Source organism: Myxine glutinosa, chromosome 4 (assembly GCF_964187855.1).
Source record: "Myxine glutinosa chromosome 4, kmMyxGlut1.1, whole genome shotgun sequence".
NCBI lineage: Eukaryota > Metazoa > Chordata > Myxini > Myxiniformes > Myxinidae > Myxine > Myxine glutinosa.
In genome coordinates, this window is record NC_136264.1 from 110,281,657 (window position 1) to 110,308,301 (window position 26,645).

The 26,645-nt window shown below is 44.1% G+C and overlaps 2 protein-coding genes across 2 annotated transcripts; one reads left to right on the top strand and one right to left on the bottom strand.

Moving 5' to 3' along the window:
- Window positions 1-1,773, bottom strand: LOC144891794 (uncharacterized). The gene is made up of 4 exons (XM_078776270.1): window positions 1,404-1,773; window positions 928-1,288; window positions 687-779; window positions 1-427 (listed from the first exon to the last, which is right to left on the bottom strand). The coding sequence occupies exons 1-3, from the start codon at window positions 1,447-1,449 to the stop codon at window positions 701-703; spliced, it is 486 nt and encodes a 161-aa protein (XP_078632396.1). The 5' UTR covers window positions 1,450-1,773; the 3' UTR covers window positions 1-427; window positions 687-700.
- LOC137425072 (uncharacterized) lies at window positions 1,170-24,924 on the top strand. The gene is made up of 2 exons (XM_068113086.2): window positions 1,170-1,300; window positions 22,909-24,924. Exon 2 carries the CDS (start codon window positions 22,954-22,956, stop codon window positions 24,907-24,909), a length of 1,956 nt encoding a protein of 651 aa, XP_067969187.2. The 5' UTR covers window positions 1,170-1,300; window positions 22,909-22,953; the 3' UTR covers window positions 24,910-24,924.
- Window positions 24,925-26,645: the final 1,721 nt, after the last annotated feature.

Genomic DNA, 26,645 nt, shown 5'->3' on the forward strand with positions numbered 1-26,645 from the left:
ATTCTTCACACTGCATACGTAACACAGCAGAAACGTTTATTTTCAGATGCTTTTGTGGAAAGTTCAGGAATGGACGGTATAAATAACATCGTGCACAAAGTAAAACATCAGAGGCACGTGTTGCACGGAGTAGAAAAGGCAAAATAAATAAATATTAATTTAAAATATGCATTAAATAGTTTGTTTATCATTACGATTGACTTCTTTTTTTTTAAGCGACGTCCGTCGTCACCGAGATGTTCCAGGCAGGTCGAACTCCTCTCAAATAAGATACCGTGGGTAGGTCACGCAGAGCGACGGCTTTACGTCAACACGTGATGTGTTGAGAAGCGATCCGCAAGGAAACCGTTTTGCATCTCGCCATGTTCCTTCATGCCCGATACTGTCAGTGGCATCATGATGCGACTTGTCCTTCATGGATGTAACGCTGAAGAGGGGGAAACAAGTGGTTGACAGAATTAGTCATGGCATCCATTTTTCAAAATCACCGCAGAGGCTTTTTGCAAGTACTAGTAGCGGTTCGTTGGCAAAATACCTTTGGCTTCATCAGTTCATTACATGCATAGTTTCTAAAATGTGGACTCGAATAATTAGGCCTACTATGTAGTCTTCTTCTTCTTCAAAAGCCTACTAGGTAGTCTTCTTCTTCTTTAAAAAAATATGTGGAGTGGGATGTGTCAACTTACCACAACAACGGTCCTCATATTACATGTTGGACTTGCTTCCATTTCTCCCTCGCTAAGACGAAGTCGATTTCATCTTCTCTGGAATCCGAGCGCCTGTGGAGAGGGAGACAAGACGCGTCAAGATGGCGGAATTCCCTTGAGTTTCGTGAACATTGAGGCGAGTTTGCCGCCACAACTATTGACCTTAAACGAGTGTAGAGTAAAAAGAGGAGGAATGAGAGGACGTCAAGATTTAACGTACCTGCGCCCGATGAAAATGACGAGGCACGAAACGAGGAGGGACGCGCAGGACACGGCTAACGCCGCCACAGACATCACCACCGGGTCGGGCATTCCGTTGTCGGGATCCGTGGAGGTGAGTAGGAGGCGTTCGTCACAACGCAATCCTTTAAAACCGGGTTGGCACCGGCACGACAGGATGGGCTCGTCGATGGTCAATAAGATCATGACGCACTCGCCATTGTGGCAAAACGCTCGCTTCTCCGAAGGACACGCCATTTCGTTGTATCCGACTTTGGAGATGTGCATCGCCCGAGGTTCGGGCACCTGGCTCGGCTTCACCTCGGTGCTCTCGTTATACCCACGAGGGCTTCCTTCGCAACCTGCAAGAGGAGGTGGGGTGGAGAGAAGAATGAATTAATGAATGAATTAAGGTCTTGCATCTCCATAACACCACATGTGCTCTAAATCCGCCATCTCCCAACACGTCCTGCTTACCCGTCATCACTATCGTCACCGCAAGGCAAATCGTGAGGAACTTCATGCTCACGTCGCTCTCGTTTCAACTCACACTCCGACTGAGTAGCCGCTCTTTCCCATCCCCTGTTATAAGCGTCCGCGGGAGGGGCTTCATCATGGCGTAAATCCGTGACTAAGTTCCGGTCATTTCATGAGTCTCAAACAGTGGTATTTCGTACCTCCGTCAGGCACGCACACGTTTCTCGGTCGATCGAGCGATATTCCATCGTTTCCTTCATTTTGATCCATGTATTTTTTTATTTTTTTTCCCCCTTTGCTCTCCCGTCCATTGACGTCGTTATGAGCGTCTCCGGAGTCGGACTTGCGCTCACGTTCACCGCGAAACAAATGTGTTTCCACACATCCTTAAATATCGCCCGCAAGTTGCATTTATCAACGGAATTTCGCAATTCCCGACGCAGATGTTCATTTTGGTTCGTTTCCGATAAACAAAAAGAACAGTAGTTCGAAAAACGACACATTTCGCTGGGATTCTCCGACAGGAGTTTTAAAAAATGAGCGAAAGTTCTATTTCTCTGTAGTTCCGAAAAGTTTTCCTAATAAGGACAACATCGAGGAACTGACCCGGCTCTGAACTAACACGGGATGTTTAGAAAGTGTTTCTTTGAACAATGTGGTTGTAATATTGTTGCTTCACTAAGTTATCGCTTGCAATTTCATTATGCACGAGGGGTGGATGTCGCCGAACTATTGCATTGGGACGAATTGATGATAAATATTCCATTTTCATTGGTCCTCACGGCCTTGGAGCATACCTGCCTGCTGTACTGCTTGAGCATTAGCTTACCTTTCACCAAGCCCTGATGTGCTTGGACCAGGGTGGGGGTTGTTACTTGCAAAATGGAAGATTTTTCAAGTATATTGGTCGGTTGCGTTTGTGGTTCTGTCTGTCTGTTTGTCACCGGCCTACAGGTCACAATTCTAAACCGATCGTCACGAAACTTCACCAAATGGTAGAGTTGGTCATAAGCAAGAAGCCTATTGTTTTTGGGGGTCAAAAGGTCAACATAGGCCAAAGGTCACCAACTTTGCCAAATTTTTTAAATCCTCAATTTTCATCCGATTGACTGGAAATTTGAAGAGCATTTGCATATCTGGTCACTGAATTCAACCACAAATTATATTTTAGGTGAACATGGGCCAAAAGGTCAACATAGGCCGAATTTCTAAAATCCTCAATTTTCATCTGATTGACTGGAAATTTGAAGACCATTTGCATATCTGGTCACTGAATTCATCCACAAATTATATTTTAGGTGAACATAGGCCAAAAGGTCGACAGGCCAAATTTCTAAAATCATCAATTTTCATCCGATTGACTTGAAATTCTAAGAGGATTTGCATATATGGTCACTGAATTCAACCACCAGCTATTTTTGAGGTCAACATAGGCCAAAAGGTCAACATAGGCCAAGTTTTTAAAATCTTCAATTTTCATCTGATTGACTTGAAAATTGAACAGCATTTGCACATTGAGTCACTAAATAGGAAAACTAACTATTTTTGAGGTCAAAGGGTCAAAGGTCAACTCAAGCCCAACCTTCCAAAATCATCATTTTTCATCTGAAAAATCGCCACTTTTCTTCCTATTGACCCGAGCTTTGATCAAGATTGTCAATTTTAATCTTGTTGAAATGGACAATTTGCTGTATCAATGGAATTTTTTTCTTGGTGGGGGGGGGGGGGGTTGGGCGGGGGCGGATTTTGCAAGTATCGTGTAACGCATGACGTCTTCTTGTTTATACATTCGTTATTATTATTGCCAAATGATGGCACTATTATGACTTGCAAAATCGAAGATTTTTCAAGTACTCGTATGTTGGTCGGTCGACTTTGGTATTCTGTCTGTTTATCAATTGCCTTCGGGTCAAATTCTAAACTGATCGTCATGAAACTTTACCAAGTTGTAGAGGTAGTCACGACTGAGAAGCCTATTGATTTAGAGGTCAAAGGTAATCTGGAAGTCAAGTTTTTTTTTTTTTTTTTTTTTTTTTAATACAAGATCGAGGCTCGTGAAAGAGCGAACATTAATCACAAAGAAAGACAAACAGACACACAAAACAAATAACATCGGGAGCGGTAGACAAGATGGGGAGAGAGGGGGAAGGACACAAACACAACATTTGAGAGCAGGGACCGAGAGACATGGAGACATCGAGAGAACTGTGGGAGGGAGAGGGCTTTGGGGAGGAGGCATGGGAAGGGGGGGGGGGGGGTGGGAGAGGTATAAAACATATGAACACTGCCAAGACTTCCAGGAAAGAAGTTGGAATTTCAAACAAGGTGGATCTGGGGTGAATTAGTGGGGGTAGAAAAGATCAAGGTTTTGGATGGGGGAAGATAAGAGATGGTGGTGAACAGCTGTTTTGAAGACCTGGAGGGAGGAGTGTGATTGAAGTGAGTGTGGGAGTTTGTTCCAGAGGCGGGAGAAAAGAGGAATGAAAGAGTGAAGGTGAGCAGAGAGCCGAGATTTCGGCAGTTTAACCATCAGAGGGTGGCTGGCAGATCTTGTGCGACCTGTAGGAATATTTGGGGGACAGAGCACAGAGAGAGCTGGGGGAGCAAGGCCGGAGAGGAGTCGGTAGAAGACAGAAAGACCACCTACCTGCCTGCGGTGAGTGAGTGAAAGGCCCTCAGAGATAGCTTCATCGCGGGAGATTCCAATGATTCTGAAAGCTTTGGATTCAACAGCGTGAAGCCGAGCCAGGTGTGAGGCAGGAGCACCAGCCCATAGGGGAGAACAGTATTCCATTGAGCTGCGGATGAAAGCCTTGTATGTGGTGAGGAGCTCAGGTGTGCCTAGGAAGGACTTCGCACGACGGAGGATGCCCAGTCGGCGACTGGCTTTGGAGGCCAGCTTGGAAATGTGGTTTTCCCAAGAAAGATCATGGCAGATGGTGAGACCCAAAAGCTTGAGCGACAGAACTTCTTGGAGAGGATTGTTGAGAAAGTAGATGGGAGGGTTGTCCAGTCGATCTTTTCGGAGAGACATAGTAAGAGTGTGAGATTTGTCAGGATTGAAAGACATGTTCCACATGTTTGACCAGTCTGTGATTTTGTCCAGGTCTTCAGAGAGTGAGGAGGCTGCAGACTGCCGATCTGAGGGAAGAGGAATGGAGCGGCAGAGAGTGGAGTCATCAGCAAAGAGATACAGAGGATTTTCCAGATAGTCGGAGAGATCATTGATAAAGACCAGAAAAAGCACAGGGCCCAGCACACTGCCTTGGGGAACTCCAGCCTGAACGGGAAGGGGAGATGAGAGAAATCCATTCAAGGCCACACGTTGACTACGACCAGAGAGGAAGTCCGCAAGCCATGCATGGAGATTTCCATGGATACCATAGGAGGAGAGTTTGGTGAGCAGAGCTGGGTGCCAGACCGTATCGAAGGCACGTGATATGTCAAGGGAGACAGCTCTGATTTCCTGTTTGGCATTGAGGACCTCCATCCATTGTTGAGACAGCAGAAGCAGCATATCCAGAGTAGAGTGACCTGGTCTGAAACCAAATTGATGATCAGAGATCAAGCCATTGGAGGAGAGGAAAGATTTCATATCCGAAGCAATGATGGATTCCATGACTTTGCTGATAATTGGGAGCAGGCTGATTGGTCTGTAGTTGCAAGGATCTGTTTTTGCACCTTTTTTGTGTAAAGCGGTAATGTTTGCTGATTTCCAGGATGCTGGCAGATGACCTTGAGCAAAGGATAGGGTGAAAAGAACAGAGAGAGGGTGAGATAGAGCGGCAGAGCAGGATTTTAGGACCCGTGGGCTGATGCCATCTGGTCCAGTTGCAGAATCAGAGTCGAGGTTTGACAAAGACTCCTCCACCTTGTCAGGAGAGAAGGTCACAGAGTCCAGGAGCAGTTTGGTTCGACTGGGAAAGGTGGGAACAGAGAGAGATGGGTTTGGGACTAAGGATTTTGAGGCAAACACAGAGTTGAGGCATTCGGCTTTGTCACGTGCGATGTCAACTGTGTGGCCATTTGAGGTAAGGGAGGGGATGGAGGGGGAACAAACACCAGAAACGGATTTGACCAGATGCCACCAGGATTTGGAGGAAGGAGACAGGTTTGAGAGTTCATTCTTGAGTGAGGAGAGATAGTGCTTCCTGGCACTCCTGAGGGTAGACACACACTTGTTCCGAGCTTGGTGGAAGGAACTGAGATTTCCTTCAGTTGGATTAGCCTTCCAAGAGGCAAAGGCAAGTTGTTTCAGGGCAACTGCCTCACCACAAGATTCAGTGTACCATGGATGGGAGGAAGGGTAAGACAACTGAAGGCGAGATGGGATAAATCTGTGCATGAGAGAGATCAGTTTGCTTTGGAAGAATTCCCAGGAAGAATTGATGTCAGAGGCAGTGGAGATGGGAGACCAATCCAGACGATTGATGGCTGCTTGAAGTTTAAAAATATCGTCATTTTTCATCCGATTGACCTGAAAGCTGATCAGGATTTGTACATTGGATGTCTGAATTGGGAAAGCATCTATTTTGAGATCAAAAGATCAAAGGTCAACTCAAAGTCAAGATTCTAAAATCTATTTTCATCTGAAAAGTCATCAATTTTCATCTGATTGACACTAAATTAAACAGAAATTGCATAGCGCATCACTGAATTGGGAAAGCATCTATTTTGAGATCAAAGGTCAACTCAAGGTCAAAATTCTAAAATCTATTTTCATCTGAAAAATCATAAATTTTCAGCCAATTGCCAATTTCAGCACCCCCCCCCCCCCCCTCAATATAAATTCCTGATTATACCAGTGCCTGTGGGGCGCTAGCATTGACTTTTGGCTCCGGGTGCCACTAACCCTAACTACGCCACTGCTGGGGAGTGCATGTGGTCCACCATCAACCCCAACCTGGCAAAACTCCCAAAATCCGGAATCACTGCTCAACTCCACTCATTTGTTTCTCTTTTTTCCTACCTGTGGAATCAACTTCCACATTCTCTTCAGCCTCATTCTTCCCTCCAAGTGTTCAAGACAGCTGTCAACCACCATCTCAAATCATCCCCCATCCAACACCATCATCTTTTCTACCCTCGTCAACCCCCATTCCCCTTTCACTCCCTCCCCCCCGCCCCTCTCATGCCCCAAGCCCACCTCCTTCCAAATTTCAGACTGTTAAGCATGGGGTTGCTGTGTGGCTGTCTGAAGTTGTGTATGAGCTTTTGTGTAGGAAAATTTCTTTAAATCAATGTGACATGAACAAAAGAGAAGTACAAGCAGATAATGCGGCACCATGCAGTTCCTAGTGGAAGTCTTTTAATTGTAAGAGGATTCACTTTCCAACAATATATTACTTGTTACAATATTGCAACTAACCTTATATAACAGTCGAATGTACTACAGGATATTTGGCACAAGATTCCTGTAAGAGTGATTGAGTCATATACAGCAAGCATGGGTAAGATCGTTATGGCACAAAGACAAAGGGTGGACGCACAAATGTTAACTGGCACAATAAAATCACACTGTTCTTGTTATTTACTGAAGTCGTTTTTATGCCTCCACCGACGAAGTCGCCGGAGGCATTATGTTTTCATGTTGTCCGTCCGGCTGTCCGTCCATCCGTCCGTACGTGATAGATTTTCGTTACTGCGATAGCTTCAGAATGGCTAAAGGGTCTTAGTCAAACGTGGCACAGGTATGTATAATGAGGTAAAGATGAACTGATTAGATTTTGGGGTCACGAGATCAAAGGGCAAAGGTCAGTGGTCATGTTAGGTAAAAATAACGTTACCGCGATAACTTGTAACTTGTGAACCAGTGATGGCATTCTGACCAAATTTGGTACACTTATGTAGAATGATGTAAAGATGAACTGATTAGATTTTGGGGTCAAGAGGTGAAAGGTCAAAGGCCAAAGTCTGTAATAGTTCTATAACTTGAGAACGGCTGAAGTGATCTAATTAAAACTTAGTACAGGCATGGATAATGATGTAAACATTAAATGATTCGATATTGGGGTCAAAGGCCAAAGGTCTAATCTGTAATAGGTCTATAACTTAAGAACGGCTGAAGTGATCTAATTCAAACTTCGTACAGGTATGCATAATGTTGTATATATTAAGTGATTCGATTTTGGGGTCATAGGTCAAATGTCAAACTCTGTAATAGGTCTATAACTTGAGAATGGCTGAACTGATCCAATTCAAACTTAGTACAGGTATGTATAATGATATAAAGATTAACTTATTAGATTTTGAGGTCAAAGGTCAAATCTATAATAGGTCTGTAACTGGAGAACGGCTGAAGTGATATAATTCAAACTTGGTACAGGTATGTATAATGTTGTAAAGATTAGCTTATTAGATTTTGGGTCAAAGGCAAAGGTGAAATCTGTAATAGGTCTTAAACTTGAGAACGGCTGAAGTGATCTAATTCAAACTTCGTACAGGTATGTATAATATTGTAAAGATTAAATGATTAGATTTTGGGGTCAAAGGTCAAATCTGTAATAAGTCTATAAATTGGGAACGGCTGAAGTTATTTAATTCAAACTTGGTACAGGCATGTATATTATTGTAAAGAATGAATGAATGAATGAATGATCGTTTTAAGGCCATTTTACCCGCTAGAGCAGGGGTTAGCCTTGCGGGCCCCATGACAATCATGGTTCCCTGTTTGAGGCAATGTTTTTATGGCCGGATGCCCTTCCTGACGCCAACCCTTGGTCACGCTCTTACAATGTGCAGGGATACGGTGCACCTATTCTAAACCGGGGTACACACCGGGATCATTCATCCCAGCAAGCTGGTACTCAATTTGCCGACCTCGGAAGGATGACAGGCTGAGTCACCCCCTTGGCGTTAATTCAGCGATCGACCGGGATTCGAACCCAGGATCCTAGGATCCCAAGCCAGCACCCTAACCGCTAAGCCAACACCAGGCTATTATTATTATTGTAAAGATTAAGTGAATATATTTTGGAGTCAAAGGTCAAATCTGTAATAGGTCTATAACTTGAGAATGGCTGAAGTGATCTAATTTAAACTTGGTGCATGTATGTATAATGATGTAAAGATTAACTGATTAGATTTTGGGTTTAAGAGGTCATAGGTTAAAGGTCAAATCTGTAATAGGACTATAATTTGAGAAGGGCTAAAGGGATCAAAATCAAACTTGGTACAGTAATGTATAATGATGGGACGATGAACTGATCAAATTTTGGGGGTCCCGAGGTCAAAGGTCAGAGGTCATGCCAGTTAAAAATGTGATAACTTGTGAACAGCTGAATGGATTGAAATAAAACTTGATACAAGTATTATCATGATGTAATACTGTGGGCGTAGGCATATCACTGGACGTCGTGACGTCGAAGAGTGCCTTTCTAGCTTCACATGCATTTACAATGGCTATTACTTTAAAATAATATACATGTATGACTATTATCACTGATAATTTGTAAATTTACCCTAAAATATGAATATTACTGGAATAACCCAAACTTTTGTGCAATAAATTTTATATACACACACAAGTAATTTTTAAAAGGTTTTTTTTTAATGTAGCTAGGATGCAGGGATGATATGCCAAAACGTATGTAAACAAGGAAGGGATGGTCACCATAAATTAGAATGTGAAACCACCCTTACAACTTTCATTGAACTATTTGAAACCATGCATTGTGTTGTTAGAACCCATGGATACCACAGATTCTCCGGATGTTATGTAGACAGCTTTGGATTGTGGAAGATAAAATCTGCGACTTTTGATATGAGATAGGCAAAGAGTTCCTTCTTGTTGTCTTCAACACGAAAGAAGTCCATCCAGTTGCCTCGCAACTTACTTTGGGAAAACACCTTTTAGGAAGCCCCCATAAGATTTATCGACAGTCGTGGTCCCACACACCCTCGTTTCCCTTCCTATTACGATGCATAGTGATACAGTTTTCCTTACCTTTTGTGGAATCTTTTCAAGTTGTGAAAAATTTGAGTAGTCATGGACCTTCCTGCAGTATATTCGGGCAACAAGGACTGAGCAACCAATATTGAATTAGGCTGTCTATAAAGTAGATGAAGATTTTTCAAAATATATATTTTGAGTAGGTTAGTTTTGTAGTTCAGTTGTTTTTTTTGTTGTTTTTTTGTATACAAGATTGAGGCTCGTGTAAGAGAACATTAATCACACAAAAAACGGACACATAAAACATATAATAAAGGGAGCGGCAGACAAGATGGGGAGAGATAGGGAAGCAAACAAGTACAACAGTAGAGAACAGGGACATCGGGAGATCTGTGGGAGGGAGAGAGCTTGGGGGAGGGATGCATGGGAGGGGGGGGGGGTGGGTTGGGAGAGGTATAAAACACAGGAACACAGTTAGGACTTCCAAGAAAGAAGTCAGTATTTCAAAAAAGTGGATCTGGAGTGAATTAACAGGGGTATAAAAGATCAAGGTTTTGGATGGGGGAAGATAAGAGATGGTGGTGAACAGCTGTTTTAAAGACATGGAGGGAGGAGTGGGATTGAAGAGAGTGAGGGAGTTTGTACCAGAGGCAGAAGAAAAAAGGAATGAAAGAGTGAAGGTGAGCAGCGAGTTTTTATTTTGGCAATTTCACCAGAAGAGGGTTGCTAGCAGATCTTGTGCGACCTGTGGGAATATTTGGGGGGCAGAGCACAGATATAGCTGGGGGTGGTAGGCCGGTTAGGAGTCGGTAGAAGACAAAAAGACCACCTACCTGCCTGCGCTGGGTGAGTGAAAGCCCCTCAGAATCAGATTCATCGCGGGAGATTCCAATGATTCTGAAAGCTTTGGTTTCAACAGCGTGAAGCCGAGCTAGGTGTGAGGCAGGAGCACCAGCAGAGAGGGGAGAGCAGTAGAATCCCTTTATACAGAGAGTAACGACAACTGAGAATACGCCGCCATTTTGGGGCCAATTGTGCGGAACCACTGAACCGGCACATGCACAGTGCACTATGAGCTATGCGTGTATAATGCAATGCACCACTGCACAAACACGGGGCGGGTTAGGGAGTACGGTGAATGTTTTTATTTATTTATTTTATTGTATCGAGATGTCGGTCTATGAGTATTAGCTCCATTATGTTCCAGATTGCCTATAATGGGATATTAGTTTGTCTGAAAAAATGAGCGGTTGATGAGAAGTGACAAAATGGGTGATTTCTGAATCCTCATTATCGCGATGTTGGCAATAATAATTTGGGTTACTCACGATGCCTGGAGAGAATTTGAACATACTATGTGACAAGGTAGTCTTGTAACCTAAAATAATCTTTAACCTCTTCGATTAAGAGGATAGGAAAAGCGGGGTGGGGGGGGGGGGGCATTAAAACACACGTGTGTTTTGTCTGAAAGAAATGAATTTAATGTAAACATTATCAAACTGGAACAAATTTAATGCGTTTTCAGAGCCAATAAATTCAAACATACACACAAACATCAACACATTAAAACACACATGCACACACACGGGATAAACACACACACCCACACATACACACACACACACACACACACACACACACACACACACACACACACACACACACACACACACACACACATCCACACACATCCACACACACATCCACACACACACATCCACACACACATATCCACACACACATATCCACACACACACACACACACACACACACACACACACACACACACACACACACACACACACACACACACACACAGGCTCTCGGTCAATGCACACATACTGTAAATTAACCTTTTCAGCTTTCTTTTCATCAGTTAACCACATTCAGCAACAGATCCAGGTACAATCAGAATAAATGAAACGTAGTCCAGCTGTCAAAATTGCAATATGTGATGAATTTTTTTTTTAGCATTTATCACTACCATTTTGAAGAACGATACAAATTAGAGGTCTTGTGAGGGTTGAGACCCCAATATGAATAGCAACTTCGTGCTTTTTATCTTTACAATCATTAAAACTTTCATTGCATTATGTGGAATTTTTTGAGAACTTTTGTGTTCCCCTGAAAAAAAAAAATGGCAAGACCAAATACATATTGCAAGTAAGTGGATATGCTACATGGGCAAGCTATTTCTTAAGATGCATGCACGAATACACAATAATGCCAAACAGAGACTTCTTTTTGTCCAGCCCTGTTGAATTTACAACATAACCATTCATAAGCATTCTCTAGAAATGATTCCTAATACTAGCTGTTATCAAACTGTTGGCATATTGTGAACTGAACGTTCTTTTTCTAAATAGAAATATAGAAAATACAGTACAATGTACTGTCAAGCAAAGTATCCAATGTTTCCAAACAAAAAAATTAACGGTTTTCACTATGATACAATGACAGCTATTGACTACTTGTTGCGGGAATTACTTGTAGTCTCTATAAGGTGAAAGTTAAATAATTCACTTTACTTTCTGAACGGGACTGAACAGTAACTTGACCTAGCTCGCAAAGCTTTGAAGACGAAGCCGGCTTCCAGCCCACACGGCTCACTTTATTCTCCCATATTTTACGTCGATTGGGATCTGAAGGGAATCTGTACATCTTGAAACCCTTGTCATGTCTATTTGTGCATCCAAATGCACAACAACCCGGCATTTTCAGTGAACTAAGGCTTCCGTAGGTAGTCGAATCGATTGTACTTGCATAACACGCGAACGCGAGAAGTTAAGCGAACGCGAATTTGGCTCCAAAATGGCTCCCTGAGTCACGTGACCGTATTTTTCCGGATCGTCATGTCGTTACTCTCTGTATAAAGGGCCTCTAGAGAGCAGTATTCCATTGAGCTGCGGATGAGAGGCTTCCATGTGATGAGGAGCTCAGGTGTGCCAAGGAAAGACTTCGCACGACGGAGGATGCCCAGTTGGCGACTGGCTTTGAAGGCCAGCTTGGAAACGTGGTTTTCCCAGGAAAGATAGTGAGACCCAAAACCTTGAGTGACAGAACTTCTTGGAGAGGATTGTTGAGAAAGTAGATGGCAGGGTTGTCCAGTAGGTCTTTTCGGAGATACATAGTAACAGTGTGAGATTTGTCAGGATTGAAAGAGATGTTCCACTTGTTTGACCAGTCTGTGATTTTGCCGAGGTCTGCAGAGAGTGAGGAGGCTGCAGACTGCCGATCTGAGGGATGAGGAATGGAGCAGCAGAGTGGAGTCATCATCAAAGAGACAGAGAGGATTTTCCAGAGAAATGGAGAGATCATTGATGATGACCAGAAAAAGCACAGGGCACAGAACACTGCCTTGGAGAACTTCAGCCTGAACAGGAAGGGGAGTTCAGAGAAATCCATTCAGGGCCACACGTTGACTACAACCAGAGAGGAAGTCCGCAAGCCATGTGTGGAGATTTCCATGGATACCATCCGGGGAGAGTTTGGTGAGAAGAGCGGGGTGCCAACCATATCGAAGGCACGTGATATGTCAAGGGAGACAGCTCTGATTTCCTGTTTGGCATTGAGGACCTCCATCCATTGTTGAGACAGCAGAAGCAGCATGTCCAGAGTAGAGTGACCTAGTCTGAAACCAAATTGATGATCAGAAATCATGCTATTGGAGAAGAGGAAAGATTTGATATCAGAAGCAATTATGGATTCCATGACTTTGCTGATAATTGGGAGCAGGCAGAGCAGTCTGTCGTTGCAAGGATCTGTTTTTGCACCTTTTTTGTGCAAAGCGGTAATGTTGGCTGATTTCCAAGCTGATGGTAGATTACCTTGATCAAAAGAGAGGGTGAAGAGAATTGGGATAGGGTGTGAAATAGGGGCAGAGCAGGATTTTAGGACCCGTGGGCTAATGCCATCTGGTCCAGTTGCAGAATCACAGTCGAGGTTTGACAGAAACTTCTCCACCTTGTTAGGAGAGAAGGACACAGAGTCCAGGAGCAGTTGGGTTCGACTGGGAAAGGTGGGAACAGAGAGAGATGGGTTTGGGACTAAAGATTTTGAGGCAAACACAGAGTTGAGGCATTCGGCTTTGTCACATGCGATGTCAACTGTGTAGCCATTTGAGGGAAGGGAGGGGATGGAGGGGGAACAAACACCAGAGACAGATTTGACCAGATGCCACCAGGATTGGGAGGAAGGAGACAGGCTTGAGGGTTCAGTCTTGAGAGTAGAGAGATAGTGCTTCCTGGCTATCCTGAGGGTAGACACATATTTGTTCCAATCTTGGTGGAAGGAACTGAGATTTCCTTCAGTTGGATTAGCCTTCCAAGAGGCAAAGGCAAGTTGTTTCAGGGCAACTGCCTCACCACAAGATTCAGTGTACCATGGACGGGAGGAAGGGTATGAAGGGTATGACGGGAGGAAGGGAAGGAAGGGTATGAAGACGAGATGGGAAAAATCTGTGCATGAGAGAGAGCAGTTTACTTTGGAAGAATCCCCAGGAAGAGTTGACGTCAGAGGCAATAGATATGGGAGACCAGTCCTGATGAGTGATGGCTGCTTGAAGACCATGCCAGTCGGCCTGAGTGAAATGCCAGACTTGTCGACGCTGAGGAGGCTCTCTGGGAATGATCAGATATCCACTTTAACAAGCCAGAGAGATATCCACTTGAACAAGATATCCACTTTAACAAGCCAGAGAGATATCCACTTTAACAAGCACATGATCAGAAGAACCGATTGGAGCAGAAGAAGAGCAGCAGACATTTGCAGGGAAGTTTGTCATAACCAAGTCTAGAAGAGAAGATACCCCATTGACTGAGATTTGGGTCGGGTAATTGACATGTTGCGTCAGTCCCAATGGGTCGCAGAAGTCCTTTGCTGAGATGCCATGGCTGGTGAGAGGGGTATCCACACCAAGCCAGCTGGCATGATGACAGTTGAAGTCACCACATATGAGGAAGAGAGAGTTGGGATGAGTGGATAGAAGTTGGTCCATGTTGTCAGACAGCGAAATGTAAATTGAGTCATCACTGTTTGGAGGATGATACAAAACACATATGAACAAAAGGTGGGAGCAGAGAGGAAGCCGTAGCCAGAGGTACTCCTGGGGGTGAGGTGGAGAGAGGGCAGTGCAAGGAGAGTGAGGAAGAGCGTTTTTTTCATAAAGATATCAACCCCACCACCATGATGAGGCTCAGATCTATCATAGGGGTACCTCACACCAAAAAATGGTTTTTACGGACGTCCATGGATGTTCTTTCTACGGCAGCGTTGCGATTTTTTGAGCAAAATCGTGAACACCCGAGAGAGGATTTTGCTTGACCGTGACCGATTCACAGCGGTTTATTACGGTTTAATACGGACTGCTACGGCTTCGTTGCGGATATACACGGCGGAGATACGGTGCCTCTACGTTTGCTTGTGGTTCCTTACGGTTCCCGGCCCATAATATAAAAACGGGCCCCCCCCCCCCCCGCTCTCCCCTCATTCTGCTGCTGACTTCCAAGGGGGCAAGACCTATCCAGGAGAGCCATGGACGGAGCACCCGCTGCCCAGAGAGTCCAAGGAGAGGGAGAATCCTTGCGGATGGTTAAGATGGCCTTACAGAGTCTTACGGTGGTGTTACGGCAGTTGCGGAAGTGTTGAGGAGGCGATGAGGAAGCGTTGGGGTCTAGATTTCCGTAGCACTGCCGTAAGTGTCTTACGAGAGTTTTGGTCTGGACCAAAACTCTCGTAAGAAATTACGACCCCTCCTGGATGCTTAAGGATCCATACGAATGCTCCAGGAAGCGTTGAGGATGTCCCAGGTGCCACAAGGAATGCTCCCGGTTGTGCACGATTTTTTCGCTGCAACGCCGCCGTAAACGTCGTAACGACCCCGTAAGGCCAGTGTGATGGGGGTTTAGTCCGGCAGATATGTGAAGAATTGTGGTAGAATTGTGCCTTTGATGATACAAGCATGAAACTTGGCACACAGTTAGGGCATACCCTTACAGTGAAATTTGGATGTAGGGGCATTCCAGATTTCTCCTTGGCCCAAAATGGCGGCCATTTTACAAAATGGCGGCTAAGAAGGACATATTTACCTATTATTTCAGACTTGTCATTTGTGCTGCTATTGAAACACAATGTAATGAGCATATTATAAATTGTCATGTACATGCTATGCAATACCTTCATACTGGGTTCAAAATTGGAATCTACGGTGGCCTATAAGGGGCAGAACAAATGGTTTACCATTGCAATAGACCGGACTGGTCTAGCGGTTTAATTATTTAACTTTGCATGACTATCTGATTTCTCCTGGGTGTAATTTTGGTTCAATACCTTTATATGAACAACTTTGATGTAGCTTTATGAACTTTCCTATCATAGACTAGGTGACTATAAGGAACAATGCAAGGCTAGTGAAAAGTTACGAAAGCGAATTACTATATTTATGATAATAATGTATGTATTTCTTTTTCAGATGATAACTCGACTGCACTGCACCTTCGCTCATTGACTGTAGTAGCTACCTAGATTTGGTTCCCAATTTGTATATTGATTGGATGGTGGTGGTGGATAATGCTTAATTGACAATGGCCAACAAAAATTTCAAGCTATTAGACCCCCAAAGCCCTAGTACATCTGGAACAAACATGCCTTATCTGACAGATTGGGAGAAGTGTGTGTTATGTCAGGAGGTCACCGATGAGGCCCTTGCCTGTCCAGCTGATTCCAAGCGAACCACAGGGTCCGGATACCAAACTCTTGCAGATTATCTCCTCACCTTCAGCCAGATGGGCTGCCTGCCAAAATCTCTAGAACTGTCCCGCCTGGACAATGGTGAAGGTATCCAGTCAACCTTCCAGAGCCACAAGGCTAAGTGGCATGATTCATGCAGACTGAAATACAACAAAACTGAACTGCATCGGGCACAAAAAAGAGAAACGTCTAGTGAAGAAACCGCAAGTGTCTCAAGAAAGTACACCCGTCACAGAGTACATGTAGACCACACACAGCCACAGCCTGAAAAGTGTTTCTTTTGTGACAAACCAGCGGGTACTAATTCTCTGCGAAAAGCTTCCACCTTCGACCTCGATAAACATGTCAGGACAGCTGCCCTGAAACTAGGAGATCAGGCACTTCTTGCTAAACTGAGTGCAGGTGACCTTATAGCACAAGATGCACAGTACCACGTGAAGTGTCTGGTGTCACTTTATAACAAAGCAAGGGCCACAAGCACAACACTGAATGAACAAGATGATATCAATCACGGTATAGCACTTGGAGAGCTAGTGTCCTACATCGATGATGCCCGCACAGATGCTCTTGTGACACCAGTGTTCAAGCTGGTAGACCTAGCAAGACTATACACCACCAGGCTGGAACAGCTTGGAACAGTCTTGACCAGGCGTGTCCACTCCACCAAACTCAAAGATCGAATCATGACATATTTTCCAGACCTAGAGGAGCACATGTCCGGTCGAGATATTCTGCTTGCTTTCAACCAGGATGTTGGCTCAGCCCTTCAGAAGGCATGTGATCACGACACTGACAGTGATGGAGTTTGTCTTGCTAGAGCCGCAAATATAGTTCGTAGAGACATGTTGAAAATGAACTCAACATTTAGTGGTTCATTTGAAGCCCACTGCCAAGAACATTCGGTACCTAATTCGCTTGTATCACTAGTTTCTATGATCTTGAATGGTCCTAACATCCAAGAGCAGTCAAGCCACTCGTCGGTATCAACACCTACTCTCACAATCTCACAACTCCTTATGTTCAACAGTTACTCACGCCGCAGAGAGAGTAGCAGTACTACCACGTCCACGAGGCACAGTCACAATCGGGAGACTCCCCTGCCTGTGTACCTGGGCACCCTTATCCACACAATGACTCGAAAAAGAGACCTGGTTGATACTATGTTCAACCTGGGTCTCTCGATCTCCTATGACAGGGTGCTTAGCATCTCCACGGACTTGGGGAACAGAATCTGCCGTTTCTTCCAAAATGAGGGTACAGTTTGCCCCCCTGAGCTAAAAAGTGACCTCTTCACAACTGGGGCAGTGGATAACATTGATCATAACCCCAGTTCAACAAGTGCCCACGACTCCTTCCATGGCACTGGCATTTCACTTTTCCAGCACCCAAATAGCGATAGCCGTGGAGTTCAACGGGTAAACCCAGATGACACATCAACAACAGATGCACACCTGCCACAGTCATACACCATCGTACCTCCTGTTGTTCTGGGTAAATGTGACCCACCTGTACCCAAGCTAGCGGGTCCCAACAAAAGCAACTGCCAACTCATCCCTGAAGCAATGCAGATTGAGTACAGGTAACTGATTATTGTGTTTGAACTGTGGACAGTTATATGTGTACCTAAATAACCAAGACTTGTTAACTTGTGTGGACTTGTTTGTTCTTAATTGTGTTCATTATCTTGCATTTTGACAGGTGGCTGGAGCAGATGGAGAAGACAGTGCTATCTGACACACCACTTAAGGGAGACGAGACAGTATCATGGGCTGGATACCATGCCAGCAAGCAGTCTATTCCAGAAGAACCAGAGTGTAGTGTGGCCTTAACTTCATTGCTGCCTCTCTTCTATGACCAGGCAAAATCTGTGGCAATGATTCGTCACTCCATGGATGTCATCAAGAAAGCAATCGATATTCTGAATCCAGGTCAGATCCCTGTAATCACACTTGATCAGCCACTGTACACACTTGCCAAACAGATCCAATGGAGATGGCCAGAAACACACGGAGAAGATCACTTCGTCATGGTCTTTGGTGGACTCCATATTGAGATGGCAGCATGGAAAACCCTCGGTGACCTTCTGGATAGCAGTGGGTGGACAGGCGTTCTGATGCTTGCAGGGGTTGCTACAAGTGGTACTGCTGATTCCTTCCTGAAAGTGACCCATGTGACACGCACACGACGAGCACACCAAGTCACAGCCAGTACTCTCTATCTTCTCCTGAAGGAAGCGTACAGCCAGTACACCAGTGGACTAGATGAGGGACAGGATACGATACCACTAGATGACTGGTGCGGTGAACAAGCCAATGCAAGTCCACAGTTTCAGTTCTGGTTCCTAATTATGCAGCTAGAACTGGCAGTCCTGATCTATGTGAGATCCGTCCGTGAAGGAAACTTCCAACTGTACACTGATGCTCTGACCAAGCTTGTACCATGGTTCTTCGCCTTGGGACATACAAACTATGCCAGGTGGATCCCAGTTCACTTGCGCGACATGGTGACACTTGCAACAAAGCATCCAACTGTATACGCACAGTTTCTGGCAGGAAACTTCACCATGAAGAAGACTACACGTGCATTCTCTGCCATAGCCTTAGACCAGGCACACGAGCAAAATAATGCATTGGTGAAAGGTGATGGAGGGGCTGTAGGTCTTACGGAGAATGCTGCAGCTTTGCGCCGATGGATGGTGTCTGGTCCAGAGATGGCCAAACTGATCTATAAGTTCGAGGCCACAACAGAAAAAAGAATTAGGAAAACTGAACTAAAACACCATGAACAGACAAAGCACACGCAGGTAGCCTTTGCTCGAGATGTGAGAGCACTCACCCGTGTCATAGGAGAGATGGGGAACCCATTCTGTGACGACAGCAAAGATCTCTTGGTGCTAGACAGCAGAGACCTGGCAGACCCAGCAGTCATCAACACCCTTTACCAGATCGAGAAGCTGGGAAAAGAACAGTATGACACATATGTGAACGAGAGGCTTGTACATCAGACAAAGCCTATCACTGACCCAATAAAAAGAAACAATCTCCCTCTCTTCAGCCGACCCCCAGTCAGAGAGAAGTCAAGAACAGAGTTGAAGGTGGTATCTCTGAAGAATGACTGCGTTCTGTTCTCCAGGCTGTTTATTGCATCCCAGACACGGAATGGAGATCTTGATGAATTCTTTGCACATGAAAACCAAGCTTGTCCCCCTGCATTGTCACAAATGGGCAAAATCCGGCTTGGAACCAAGTCTGATCTGGTTGGGTGCTTAGAAGATCTGATCACCTCACGGGAAAATGATGAAAAGCCCCCCTGTTGAAGTCATGATCCTGGATGGAGCAGCCATCGTGAACATGCTGGCACCTCGTAATGCGAAGACCTTCTCTGAGTATGCATCACTAGTATTCTTGCCATACATCACATCTCAGATACAAAATAAGAGCAGGGTTGATATTATCTGGGATGAATATTTCCCAGACAGTTTGAAAGCCGACACCAGGAAGACGAGGGGTAAAGGCACCAGGAGACGAGTTGAGCCATCTAGTTCCATCCCTCGAAACTGGCAGGCCTTCCTTCGCATAGACGAGAACAAGGTGGAGTTGTTTGACTTTCTAGCAACGAGGATAGCAAACATTGAGACTGACAAGCAAATCGTCACCACAAACCACAAAGAAGTTTTTTGTACACAGCCACGAGATGTTACTGGTCTTTCCCCGTGTAGTCACGAGGAGGCAGATACAAGGATACTACTCCATGTCCAAGATGCAGTCAGACAGGGCTATACCAAGGTGTCAATCCGCACAGTGGACACAGATGTTTTGATCCTTGCAGTGGCAGCAACTGGATATCTTGACATCGATGAACTCTGGGTTGCTTTTGGCACAGGGAAGAATTTCAGGCACTTGGCAGCTCACGAGATGGCTGTGGCACTGGGACCAAACAAGTGCCGAGGGTTGCCATTCTTCCACGCCTTCACTGGGTGTGACACCGTGTCCTGCTTCGGCGGAAGGGGGAAGAAAACAGCATGGGAAACATGGAAAGCCTATGATGAGGTCACCTCAGCTTTCTGCGCACTGGCTGCCACACCAACCATTTCAACTGCAAATGACAACATGGATCCACTGGAGCGTTTTGTTGTTCTGCTCTACGATCGAACAAGCAGCCAGGAACATGTTAACGATGCCCGCAAGCATCTCTTCACCCAGACTGGTAGATCAATAGAGGCTATCCCACCAACGCAAGAAGCCCTCAGACAACACATCAAGAGAGCTGCCTACCAAGCCGGCTTTTGTTGGGGCCAGATGATGATTTGCGCACCTGAGCTCCCATCGCCAAGTGAATGGGGTTGGAAACAGAGTAATAACGGCTGGGGGATATATTGGACAACCCTCACAGAGGCAACTGAGGCATGCCGACAATTGATTAGATGTGGATGCAAGAAGGGTTGCAGGAAACAGTGCAAGTGTGTTAAGGCCGCACTCCAGTGCTCAGCTCTGTGTCACTGTGCAGGGGAGTGCACACGATAGTATACAGGAGGAATAACACACCTGTTACATATACACAAACATGTGGAAGACTGTTTTGTAGACTGTTTTATAGTGAAAGTCACTTCCACAGCGTTAATGTGGCATTTTCACTTCATTTCCATTGTGTTTCTGGAGTTTGCTCAAAATAGCTCAAAAAGTAATTATTTTTGTAAAGAATAAGGACCAAATAAATGTTATGTGAGTTTGTTGACATTTAATTATGATCTTACAACCTGTTTACGTGAAAAAAACATCATAGGTGTGCTTGAGCAATAAGTAAATCTAGTTTTATAGACATCGGTACTGTGTATCTTATTATCCGTAAACGGCCATTTTTAAAATGGCCGCCATTTTGTCCCTAGGAAAAGATTTGAATGCCCCTATATCCAAAAATCTTCCTAGTAGTATGCTCTATCAGTGTTCAAAATTTCATGCTTGTATCACCAAAAGCACAATTTTTTCACATATCTGCTGGGCTAGTTATACCAGAGGAGCGAGTAACCAGGAAGAGATATTAAGGAATCAGAGACATCTTGAAGGAGAAAGTTTCTGTTAAGCAGATTACGTCTGGTTTGTCAGAAGCAACCTGTATGGAGAGATCAATCAGGTTTGAGTGAAGCCCTGGATGTTTGAGGTCCATACCGTTAAGGAAGAGGGAGGGGAGCATCGGGTGCAGGACAGGGGAGGGGCAGGATGAGATGAAAGGTTCGAGGGGATGCAGGGAGAGCTGTTGATAGTGTGTCAGAGATTGCAGTAGAGTTAGGAGAAACGGAAGGGTGAGGAGGACAAAAGGTTTGATGGTGATGGGATGACGCACAGTGTGGGGTTGTTTGAGGGGGGGCAGAGCAAAGGAGAAGGTTGGAGGAGGTGGATGTATGAGTATAGTCCATGGGCCAAACCTGAAAATTTGACCCATCGGTACCATCTCTGGTGGCAAAGCCTCCCTATGTTTTTGTAATAGTTTAGGACCTACAGATGATGAATTGAGGTGATAGCAGTGTGAAATTGGCAGCTTTCTGGTAGTTATCACCTCTCAAACATCACCCTACCGCTATAATTTGAAGCCCAAAATGTGGGGGTCGGGGAAACTAAAATGACTGTAGTTTTGCTCTGGATTGGTCAATCTTAACAGTATACCACTCATAATGTCCGTCTATGTACCCTCTATTTTAATCAAGAAGATTTATGCAAAATATTTCATTATTTAGGTCACCAGAGGTCAAAAGGTCACCAATTTTAGGGGTTGCCCAAAATTGACCATAGGGCAAGTCATGTTGCTAGAATAAAGTAACAAATCACCCAATGGTGATTTAAACACTTGGAGTGCATATTTTATAGGTCGTCAGATGATTCTAAGGGGACATTATTGAGTTTCTTTTGCAAAATTTTATTTCAGAGCAATTGATTTTGAACCATTTCTTGTAAATACCTAAAATCCAGGGTTTTGGGGGTAGGAGAAACCATAATGACTGTAGTTTTGAGTGGATTGACCAAAATTGAAAATCTAATACTCAAATTGTATGCCTATGTACGCTCTATCATAATGACACTAGATTATGCAAGTTATTTCAATATGTAGGTCATCAGAGGTCAACCAAAGGTCACAATTCTAGAGGTCGCAAAAATAGCCCAGAAGAACATGTATTTGACTAAAACACAAGTAATGAATGAGGGAATGGTGTCTCAATAGTTATAGAATGCCTATTTCTGAGGCTGTGTGAGACGATTCTGATGTTTTTATTGACTCATTTTGGTTTATAAATGTGATATTGACATAAAATCTGCTTATGATTTCCAGGGTTATAAATTAACGCATGCTCCTCTTAGTTTCGAGTTTACTCAATAGATGGCAATATTCAAGCTTTTGTTTTAAGTTTCATCTTGAGAATTTGATCATCAATGTAATCCATCTTTTCACATCTTCTAGTTGACATACGATCAAACAATGCAGGTAAGATTGTAAGGACAACTTCCTCGATCTAAGACAGGCTGCATCTTGTAACCTTACATGTCATAATATAAACAGAAAAGTGTAATTAACAGCATTAATGCAATTAATTAATTCAACATGTGTTATTCTCTGTACATTGCATGAAGAGGGAGTAATCATTATTTGTTGTGCATTCAGTTTTAAATTGGACAACTTTTCCATGTTATCAATTCCTTCTTTCATGGTGTCTTTCAAATGGTTTAATGGTTTGTTTCACCTTTAGTTTTCTTTATAACTTTCCAACAATTGTAGCCCAAGATTTAAGCTTACAATTCGTAGAAATATTGAAAAGAAATTTATAATAACCCAACACTATTTGCATTGGGTAGTAAGTTTTTGCTTTGCTTGTCACAGATTCTTCATTGAGAATGACCCAACAGTCACAACATCAAATAAACAATGGACGCTGGCCCTACCTTACCACTGAAGAGAGCTCGACGAGACCCCTCCACTGCCGTTTGTCTTCTAAACTGTGATGAAAAAGACCCTGGTGCCAAACTCACATCGCCACAGCACCTCGTGTCATGGGAAACGCTTTTGAATGCTGCAACTATTAGGAAATGTATCCCAGTCTTGGACTTAGCAAAGGACCTTCCTGCTGGGGAAATTCCCCCAATCCGGTATCATCGCCGATGTCGGAGTCTTTTTACAATGAAAAGAGACCTGGACGCAATAGTGAAAAAAGAAACTACGAAGGAAGAATCTGCTGCGGACATTTTTTCGAGGCAGCCGCGGAGAAAAAGCGTTAGTACGGGCAGAGTATATGATGCCACGTGCATATTCTGTCTGAAGGTTAAGTATCTTAAAGGACAAAATACAAGAGAACGATTAGTGCAACGTCGAGAGCTGCGCGCTGACCAAACAGTACGGGATGCCGCTTTACGAAAAAAGGACACGAGGATTCTAGCCCTCCTTGATCGAGAACTAGTGGCAGCAGAAGCTCATTACCACCGCACATGCTATCGTTTTTACACAAAGGAGGATCATGAATTGTCTCAAGGGGGTAGGCAAGACATTGGTGATCCTGAGACTAAGTATGCTAATGCATTAGAGCAGGCAGAAATTGAATTGTTTTCTTACATTCAAAATGACTTCATCCTTAACCCAGATATCATTCCAATGACACATCTAACATCCAAATTAGCTACTAGTCTTCTTGCTCATACAATCATAGAAGTGAAACCATTAACAAAGAAGTGCTTACGCAGAAAGCTAGAACAAGAGTTTGGCGAAACTCTCCGGTTTGTAAATGGTACAAACGGTAAACTTCTGGTTTATCCAGCAAGCCTGAAAACTGACCAGCTTGCAAAGGAACACTTTTCCATGAGAGAGGAATACAACATCGTCTCGTCCCAGGAGAAAGACAATGTCTTGACAAAAGCAGCCTCACAACTTCGGAAAATTGTCAGAGCACAGGAGATAAGTAAGGAGTGGCCTCCGGATACTGAAATAAAGAACTGTTGTGTTCCCGAGCCTGTTAAAGGTTTCTTCTGCACACTACTAACCGTAGATATAGGCAATAACTCAAATTCAGAGAGGGTAGAGAGACTGGCAAATTCATTTGGGCAAGACCTGGTGTATAATAGTACGAACGGCAGGGAAAAACCACCGAAGCAAGTTCTCTTACCTTTCGCGGTAAAATCATGGACAGGAAATGTCGAGTTAATTCAGACATTAAATCGTTTAGGGCACGGTGTATCATATTCAAAACTTGAGGAAATAGACACGGCTCTTAGTCTGCAAAAGTTGTCATGTGGTGAAGACACCCCACGACCATCTGACATTCATCCAGGTGTCTTTACAACATTAGCTTGGGATAACATTGATCGTCTTGAGGAAACATTGAGTGGAGGGGGGACATCACACAGGGTAAATGGCATAGCTGTTCAAAGAAAACTAATTGGGCCACTCCCGGATAGACGCACTCCCATAGTTGAGAAATCGAAGAAGGGAAGCATTACATCAGAGACAGATACAATAAAATTGTATATTGCTGGTAAGAGAGGTGGTCCACAGTTGATTTTTACTACTGAACATGATACAACAGCTGCTGTAAATAGCGCCACACTAAAAAATATAGCTTGGGTCTTGGCATGTCTCTCTGACGCTAATTCTCAGGATGTGAGCAGTTGGACCGGATTTATCATAAAAATCCGAGACAACATTGTTGTAGTTCAGGATACCATATCACACCTCCCAACAGTTAATGCACCAGCCACAGAGTTGTCGACGGTAAATGAGGTACTGAATCAATCACTCAAAATCATGGAATCCGTGGAACTATCTGAAATTGTTTGTGTGTTTGACCAGGCACTATATGCCAAAGCTTTGGAGATTGTTTGGAAGCATCAATAAAGATTTGGTTGCATAGTTCTCAGAATGGGTGTTTTTCACACATTCACATGCTTACACTGGATGTGACACTGTAAGTTCTTTCGTTGGGCGAGGCAAAACAGGACCACTGGACAAAATGCGATCAAACAGTGAATTCCAATGTGCCTTCTCCAACCTTGGAAGTGCATGGGAGATATCAGAACAAATGTTTGATACCTTGCAACATTTCACATGTCTCATGTATGCATCGTCCACAAAAACTGTACAGGTAAATCAACTCCGATACGAGGTCTTCTTTGCCAAAAGAGGGCAAATAGAGTCAAACCTTCTTCCACCTTGTAAAGATAGTCTATCAAAGCATGCCCTCCGTGCCAATTACCAGGCAGGAATTTGGAAGCGAAGCCTGGAGACAAAACCAGCAATTCCTGATCCAGAGGGAAATGGATGGGTAAAAGATGATAGCAGTTCAATTGCCATCGACTGGATGGCCGGAACTCCGGTACCTGAAGCTGTGTTGGAAATGATGGCCTGCCAGTGCAAACGAGTTTGCAAAAAGGGAGAGTGTGGCTGCATAGACAATGGGTTAAAATGTACGCCGATGTGTAAATTACAAACTTGCGAAAACACCGAAATGAGGAGGATGAACTAGAGATGACAGTTCATATTGAATCAGATTGCGATGATGATGATGATGATGATGATGAAGATTGAGAACTCAAAATACTCAGGTTACTTTCCAAGCCCTCAACATTACCTAAAGACATCTAAAATATAATTTCTGGAAGTTGATATTACTTTTTGTTCATTTTTACCACTTTGTTTTAGTAGAATAAGTTGTGCTAAAGACGATTTTGGCAGCCTCTAAAATTTGTGACCTTTTGACCTGTGGTGACCTACATATGGGCATAATTTGCATAATCTAGTGTGATTATGATAGAGGGTACATAGACATACAATTTGAGTATTAGATTTTCAATTTTGGTTTTGGAACCACACGGCACAACCATCACCAAGGAGTATTACCAAGAGGTTCTGCGTCGCCTTCGTGACGCTGTGCGACGCAAACGGCCGGACCTGTGGGCAGCGGGCAATTGGCAGCTCCATCACGATAACGCACCCGCCCATTCTTCACATTTGATACAGAGTTTCTTGGCCAAACACAACACACCTGTGCTTCGTCAGGCTCCCTACTCTCCCGACATGGCTCCGTGTGACTTCTGGCTTTTCTCCAAGCTGAAAATGCCCCTGAAAGGGACCAGATTTCAGTCCAGAGAAGACATCATGCGGAATGCGACGGACCAGCTGCGCGCCATCCCAAAAGAGGCATTCCAGCGCTGCTTCTGACAGTGGCAGAACCGTTGGGAGAAGTGTGTGGCAGCCCAAGGGGACTACTTTGAAGGAGATTAGTGTAAGTTTGTTGTATCTGGATACGAGTATTTTTTATGAACAAAGGTCGGATACTTTTTGAACACACCTCGTATGGAGACAAAAGGTCTGAGGGTGAATATCGGAAAAACGAAGGTGATGGCAAGTGGTAAAGCATGTGGTGAGGTGGAAAGAACTGGGAAGTGGTCGTGTGCTGTGTGCAGGAAGGGTGTCGGAGTTAATTCCATTCAATGTACAATGTGCGCTGAGTGGGTTCATCAAAAATGTAGTGGTTTGAGAGAGTTATTAACCAGTGTGGCAGCTACATTCAAGTGTAAGGTGTGCACAGAGGCTCTGACTGGGCCACTCATTTATCTTTTTATTCCTTAGCC